An 8,096-nucleotide genomic window follows, 5' to 3' on the forward strand; every position below is an offset into this window, starting at 1 on the left:
GAGTTTGGGTTTGCTTTTGGTATGGACATCATGTCATTTGGTATTTGGTATTTCCCGAATATCGAATTATTTAGTAAATAAAGATCATGTATCAACATGTCCATGACTCATTAGTATAAGTCCAAAAAGAAAGTTAAAGAATAAGCATAAACAATCCAAATACATCTCTTTAGTTGTATCCATTTTTGATGTCTTCTTACTTGTTGATTTTTTATTATATCGTGCCTTCACATAATTTTTTTAGAAATGATTGGAGAAATAATATTAACTTTGTAATACAATCTACTACAACTTCAATACAGTATTACCAAATACCATACCAAACCGAAATTTAAAAATTTTGGTGTATGGTGTCTACTTTTAACTATCAAATATCGAATTATCGAACCAAAATTTAAAATTTTGATATTTAATATCTACTTTTAACTATCAATTACCAAATTACTATTCTCAGAGTTTGAAAATCCCAAATCAAAAACCGAATGTCCACTCTTACAAACACGTATACTAGCAATAATGAATAATGATAATAATATAGACATATTGATAAAACCAACTATAGAAATGGCAAAGCCATAATTAAAAGAGATACCTTAAAAAGTACTAGTTCTCCAATCGCAATAATTACAATATCTAAATAAAATAAAAATAAAAATAAAAGAAAAACAATTATTCTTAAAATTAAAGTTGAATTCCACAAAACCCTTTTACAATCTCTCTCAACAGTCGCGCTTCTTCACGATCCACCACTCGCTACCTACCAAAACCCTAAAATATACACAATCTCCATAGGAGAGAGAGTGTGTGTATGTATATGTGTGTCACTTTGTGTATCTGAGAGAGTTGATTAAAGGAGAACAAGCTTAGAGGGAAAGAGCAAACTTCTCTCTCTTTCTCTCTCTCCTATTTTATTGCTCCAGGTACTTCAGATCACTCTTATGCTTCTTTTTTCTGGTTTAGTGTTTTTTTTTTGGAATATTGGTGCTGATGTATGGTGTTTAGAGAGATGGCTCTCGTTTTTTTTTTTGATATTTTCCCTGGTTTATTAACTTTTTGTAATTTGATAGTTTGTGACTTGAGATCGATCGGCGATGACGGCGGCAGTGGCAGTGGCGGCGGCGGCGGCTCAACCACCTGTGTCTGCTCAAGTTGTGCGTGTTCATATCATTCTCTTCTCTGTTTTTATTTTTCTAACCGCAGTTTTAGATTTATTTGTTTTTTCGCGGTATAGATGGATACTGAGTGAGTTGATTTTGTGTGATTGTAGGTGGGAAATGCATTTGTGCAGCAGTATTATCATATACTGCACCATTCACCAGGGCTGGTATTTAGGTTTTATCAGGATATAAGCAAGCTTGGTCGCCCTGAAGATGATGGCTCCATGAGCATTACGTCCACAATGCAAGTAAGCCCACCTGAACTATGCTTCCCACCACTGTGTTCTTTTTTGGTCCGCTTTCAGAAACTTGCAGGCGATGTGTCGAAGCTACTCCTTTATTTTCGTTTAGTATGACATCATTTGTATTTGGGAGGTCTTTTTGTTAGGGATGACAATGAGGCGGGAGGTTAGAGCTTTTTCGGGTGTGGAGCGGGGCGGATGCGGGTTAGGGCTAAAGAATATTTTAATTCGCTGTTTACACGAATTTGGTATTAGTTTTGCACATGTTTGGGCATTAGTCATAAAAAATGTAACTGATTGAATATTTATGAAATTTTTTTGAATGGCCAAAATCTAGAAAGAAGAAAAAAGGGATTTTGCTTATTACATCAAATGTAACTAATTCAAAGTTACCAAAAAAAAGTTATTGACATGTTTAAAAGAAGAGTATTATAAAGGCAAAATTGCATTTTAATGCGAGACTAACATGCTAATTTTTTTCAACAGTTAACAGAATTCAAAATTTTAAGTTGAAAACTCATCCGCCAATTAATTGAAACGTTTCTTACAAATTATGCGAGACGGGGTGGGTTAAAACAACAAATCATGCTATGTGGGGCGGGGCGGGTTGAAATCTTAGCGGGTTTGCCCCGCAACCGCCCCGCCCCATTGTCATTCCTACTTTTTGTCTTTGCCACATGCCTTTATATATTTTCGAAATACTTTTAGCTATTAAATGTGTAACTTGCTATAGTCTTTGTACATGTTCGGAATTTGTACATTATATAGATATTTTGAAAATAAGATATCGTGTCCTAATCAAGGCTGAACTTTCCATGGTTCACTGTCATTGCAACTTGTGTTATTATTTCCACTTGTCCTAGGAAAATACTGCAATGAAGATAGAAATAAGGCGGTTGTGATGCATGATCTTGTTGTTTGTTTTTAGTTTCATACTGAAATGGCTTAACACCTTGTCTCGGGTGTCTGGGCTTTTTTAATGAATTTGTTTGATAAGCAAGAAATCCGGAGGGCCAGCTGGTGCACGTTTTTTTGGTTTTAGAAATTTTAGAAGAGTGCTGATCTATTGCTTTTTCCAAGAGTTCAAAAATGGTTTAACCTAGTGACTTGCTTTTAGTAATTAATTAAAGCAGTTTGCTCTTCCACCGTGTCTTGTTTTTCCTGGTTAACATTAAGTTGGCAGTACTAAAGTCTCACATTTTGTCTTGTTTAATGGCCAACATTTAGGCCATCAATGATAAGATACTGTCACTTAACTATGCGGACTTCAGAGCAGAGATTAAGTCTGTGGATTCCCAAGAGTCCTTCAATGGGGGAGTGCACGTCCTTGTTACTGGATATTTGACTGGGAAAGACAACTTGATCCGAAATTTCTCTCAAACTTTCTTCCTGGCTCCACAAGACCGAGGGTACTTTGTTTTGAATGATATGTTTCGATATGTGGAGATTGCCAAACAACAAGATGCTGTACAAGTTCCAGAAACTGATGTGTTGGCTCCTGTTACTCCAGAGCAAAGTAATTGAACAATTGATTAAATTTTGGTTTTTATAATGACCTTATTAGCAGCTGAATACTGACTTATTTGTTTGCAGTTGTTGCAGATCCCCCTCCAGCTCAGGAGAATCACATTTCTGAGCAGAGCACACCATCTGCTGAGGAAGCTAATGGGGGAGAAGTTTACAATCCTCCTGAGGATGATAGTGTGCCTGTTGTGGTAGAGGAAGTGCCAGTGGCTAAGGTTGTTGATGAAGTGCAAGGTGACTCGAAAATGGTAGCTGAAACTAACATCATAATTGAAGAAGTCCCAAAGAAGTCTTATGCTTCAATTGTAAGTGACCATGGGCAAAGAAGATCGAGACGTATTTCATCTTAGTTTACCTTTTAATGGGTTAATTTCCAATTTTCATTTGGTTGTGTAAATGTGGAAGCTTAACATTTAGGTGTGTAGCTCTAAGATTTTATGCTAGTGTTTGTTGAGCACTGCTCAAATAATTTGCACTGTCAATTTTTGTCTTTGATGGTGATAATTTAAGGAAGGGCATCTTTGGAAGCTTTTAGTTGAACAGTTTCATGTAATTTTCAGGTCATGCATCTAAAGGAAAGTGCTGCAACTTTCTCCCCTCCTCCAGCACCTGCTCCTAGGAAGATTGTGCCTAAGAATGTTGAGCAAGTGAGACAACCTCTTGTACCAGCACCAGCTGATTGCCCTGTTTTAAGCTTAGACTTTGTTGATAATGTGAATAACCAAGAGGGAGAAGGCATGGCACTGTTCCTCAGAAGTTCTAATTTTTTACCTGTTGATTCGGTTCATCATATTTATTCTTATTGATATCCTTGCTCTAACTGCATCCAACAGCTGATGGACACTCCATCTACATCAAAGGTCTACCTATGAGTGCCACCGCCGCCATGCTTGAAGATGAGTTCAAGAAGTTTGGACCTATAAAGAATGGAGGCATTCAAGTCCGAAGTAACAGAGTATGTGTGCTTGCACCAATATTTTGGCTTTTTAAGGGATACATTAGCAGTTTATAGTTGTTTCTGCGTATTTTTATAATAAGTTATTGTTGGTGGATGACAGCAACAGGGATTTTGTTTTGGCTTTGTGGAATTTGAGGTGGAAACTGCTGTGCAAAAAGCAATTGAGGTACTTTCCCTGTGATTTGTTACAAGTAACTTTCATGTGATTCTCCACATAATGTTTTCCTCTATGAGTTGTAGTTTCTGAGAAAAGAAGTGGCTTGGCTAGTATTTATATTGCTTTAAGTGTTTCCATGTATGATTGAAGATGTTGTGCACATCTGTACTGCTGATGGCTGCCTATAGCTTGGAATTTTGTAATTCCTGTTGTCTTTATGGATCTCTCTGAACATATGTGCTGTTAGGTCATTACAAATTATGCCCTGGTATACTTGGATCTTTTTTATTTTATTGTATTTCTCTAGTTGTTTCAGAATATCCATAGGGCTTCAACCGGAATGACAAATGCAAATTCTCCTAGAGGAATTGTTGTAATTAAGTGTATAATGTCTCGATGACTAAGAGACGTGCCAAATTGTCAAAATTAGCTAGTTTTATCTAGCCCGTCAATTTGTTTTTAGAAAGTGCATGGAGTGCAACATTTTGTGCTTCTCGTTGGCAGTTTGAGTTTGGATAACTTTTTCAAAATGTTTTTTAAGGGTCAAATTGTGAGAAAAGATGCACATAAGTTCACCATGAGTTAGCAAGGTGGATTACAACAATGGGTTAAACACTTAGTTCTGTCAATTAATTAATGTTATATTTTATAAGATATGAGCATCATCTAAAAGATTAATATTACTTGAACTTTATCAAAAGATTAATATTTTATTTAATAGAATAATGAACCTACATATTATGATTTATAGTTTTTAATTTAGTTTGACAACTCATGAATTTATCTTAATGGAATATACCTACCAAATAAGTGGATAAACAAATCTTAACCAAAAGGAACTTCAAAACTACAAAAAAAAAAAATCGGATTAAAGAATATTACAGGTACTCTCATAATCACAATGTCAAAAAAAATTAGAACAGAATGTCTGTTGAATACTTGTCTGATTAAATAAAATAAAATAAAATAACTTTCTATTTTTTTAGAATCAAATCCTACTCTAATAGCGCACATAATCTTATATTTGTAATATTCTCACTTTGGATCTCTCATTTATTATTACTGTAACATGGATAAAATAACAATATGACAATTTAATGGATAATTCTGAGAACTAGAAAGTTCTTACTCTTGCCATTCCAATTTATGTGGCACCATTTGACTTGACACAGTTTAAGAAAAAAAGGAGGACTTGTGATCCAAAACAAACCTTGGACATCACCACAAATCATTCATTAAGTGCAAAAGAGAAATTTTAAAATTAAGTTGTTTCTAATTATAGAAAGGTGACATTCTTTTTAGGACAGACTAAAAAGGGAAAGGTGCCATATAAATTGGGACAAAAAGAGTAGTAATTCGTTTGGTAAATATGAACTTTTGATGTGAGTATTCTTGATATGAGTACTAATTAATTTGTCTTGAGCTGAAAAATTGCTTTTGCTTTTATTCAAAAACTCATTTTAGAGAATAAAGAGTTAACATTAACAGATAACAAAAATTTGTTAACCACTTGAGGTTCTAAAAGCATGTTGAGAATTTAGGACTCCATCGGTTTTTCAGAAAATATATAAAAGAAAAGAAATGTAGCAACTTGGTTTGCTTATATTTATATTTATACTTGTCAACAATTCTACTATTAGACCACTCATGTTCTTTAATGAAATACTTTTGTTTATATTTATACTCATCAAGTGCAGTTTTACATGTTAAAAACCAATGGACATACGTCAGTTTTCATAAAAAATAAAAAATAAAAAACCATTGGTGTACCATTGGTTTTTTTTAAAAAAACATATGAAGAACAATCATAATTTAAAAAACCCATTGGTGTACCGTTGGTTTTCTTTTTAAAAAGATTTTTAAAAAATTCATTGACAAAATCGACGTAGTCCCTTGGTTTTGTCCATCGATTTTTTGAGTTTTTGAAGTAGTGTTAGTTCAGTTAATAAATTCAATCTTATATTTCGTCACCAAAAGCTTGGCCAAACCCCCTTTATTCTCTAAAATAAGCGCCGTTTAAAAACACTTTTGACTGTTCAAAAGGTTGGCCAATCAAAGCTATAAAAGGCTCTTACCAACTGTTTATAGGTCCATCTAATAGAAAAGCTAAATTTATTGTAGAATATAGTTGCAACAGACCATCGTGTCATAACTCCAGTGTTATATTAACTATATTGGAGGGGATGTGTGTCTATCTAATGGTAGTTGGGACTGTTAAGAGTTGATGCTAATTTTGCATTGCTTAGTTGAAACTAGACTGAATAGCCCGATAGACATCTCTAATTGTTCGGATTTGAAGTCCCATTATCTTGCTTCATAAAGTTTCAACTAAATACCTGAACTCAATCAAAATAGTAATTTTCTATTCAAATTGCAGCACTTATACTGATATATTTATCACTGCTTTAGTGACCTTTGCTGTGTGATGCTTGTTTTTTCTGAATCTTTTCAGTTTTTTTGACATGTCTGATTACTTTTTGTTTCTTTATGTATCAGGCTTCTCCAATTTTAATTGGTGGACGCCAAGCTGCCGTTGAAGAGAAGAAGTCTACCAGTTCTCGAGGCAAGTTCAATTATTCTCCTATGGTGGTAATGAATTAATGATGACATCGACGTAATTGAAAAAATAAACTATAAAGTGAGAAGGGGATTTGTGGGTTTTTGACGAATTTGTAGGCCTACCTATGTTCCATTTAATTTTTGTAGTGATTTTATCCCTAGAGCTGCTTTGTCTCTTGTGATAATTCGTTGAAGACATGTATGCCGATAATTCTTGTGGTTGAATTGAATTATGTTCCCTCTGTTTCAGGTAACACTAGGGGTAGATATCCATCTGGAAGGGGTAATGGATTCAGGAATGATGGAGTACGTGGGCGAGGAAACTACAATGGAAGTGGGAGGGGCTATAATCGCGGTGATTTCAATGGAAGAAGTGAGTTCAACAACAGAGGTGGCAATCGCGGAGGGTCATCCAACCGTGGAGGTGGTGATGGCTATCAGCGAAGTGACAACAATGGGCGAATGAATCGTGGTGGTGGTGGTATGGCAAATGGAACTGTCAAAAATATGACACCACGGATTTCAGCTACAGCTTGAGGAGGAGAAGTAGTTTTGGGCAAATAAGTGAAAGCTAATTTAGTTATTCTTTTTTAATTTGAAATGGTTGGATGTGGCAGGTAGGAAGTTGTCACTCTTGCGGCATGTTGTGCCTTTCCCTAATTTTTGCCGTTAATTGGTATAGAGGTTGGAGTAGCTTCTGTTTTTGTAGCATATTGTTAGCTTGTTCCCTAGGAAGAGATTGATTATCCACTCATTTTGTAAGCCACGTTGTATTTGTTGAATTATTTTTGGGTCGTCTCTTGCACTTTAACTTTGTCTGCTATTAACCACATGTACCTACAGATGTGAAATGTTTCACTTCCATTCTTCTCCTTTAGGACTATAATATGAATTATGTTAAATTTTCTTTCTCTAAACCATTAAATATGTTAGATTAATAAACTTTGTATTTTGGGTCTTATTAATTAAATTTAAAAACTAGACTATTTTTTAAGGTAGTAATTTAATACAATACTTGGAATGCAAAAAAAATATGACCTATTTTTCATCTTTAAAAGGGATCATCTATTATAATGAATATAAGAGTCTAGCTTACATACAAGAGAGAGATTAATGATTATAATTCAATTGAAAGTTACTGGAATTTTTCAACTCTAGCAAGTTAATCTCTTGAGGTAATTGGTCATCTAACTTTTTTTGTCTTTCAAAGGTCAATTCACTTTGCCTAATTACTTTCAACTTTCAATGATCATCTTCACTAAATTTTGTATTTCATGATGAATTCCATAGCGTGACAAATTTAATTTTAGGCTAAAGTCATCGACTGCCCCTTAAAGTTGTCCGCATAATTCACTTAAACACCTTAACTAGAACTTGTACCTATTAAATAATGTGATAGGGGTTACTTGATGTAATACATAAGGACAATTAAGGGTAGTTAAGGGATTAGCCAAGTTAGTTATGAAAATTGTTAATTCTTCTGTTAATCGGTTAGGAGT

At 34.4% G+C, this 8,096-nt stretch overlaps 1 protein-coding gene across 2 annotated transcripts; it reads left to right on the forward strand.

The window, feature by feature from the left end:
• Positions 1-689: 689 nt before the first annotated feature.
• Positions 690-7,395, forward strand: LOC125870562 (nuclear transport factor 2-like). 2 transcript variants are annotated; one of them, XM_049551021.1, is made up of 10 exons: positions 690-920; positions 1,068-1,151; positions 1,268-1,405; positions 2,627-2,915; positions 3,002-3,228; positions 3,484-3,658; positions 3,757-3,878; positions 3,982-4,047; positions 6,535-6,601; positions 6,848-7,395. In XM_049551021.1, the coding sequence occupies exons 2-10, from the start codon at positions 1,092-1,094 to the stop codon at positions 7,132-7,134; spliced, it is 1,431 nt and encodes a 476-aa protein (XP_049406978.1). In that variant the 5' UTR covers positions 690-920; positions 1,068-1,091; the 3' UTR covers positions 7,135-7,395. The 2 variants fall into 2 exon arrangements, with proteins under 2 accessions (XP_049406978.1, XP_049406977.1); XM_049551020.1 differs by having other exon boundaries at positions 691-920; positions 2,993-3,228.
• The last annotated feature ends 701 nt before the right edge of the window (positions 7,396-8,096 follow it).

This window comes from Solanum stenotomum, chromosome 7, assembly GCF_019186545.1.
Source record: "Solanum stenotomum isolate F172 chromosome 7, ASM1918654v1, whole genome shotgun sequence".
Classification (NCBI taxonomy): Eukaryota; Viridiplantae; Streptophyta; class Magnoliopsida; order Solanales; family Solanaceae; genus Solanum; species Solanum stenotomum.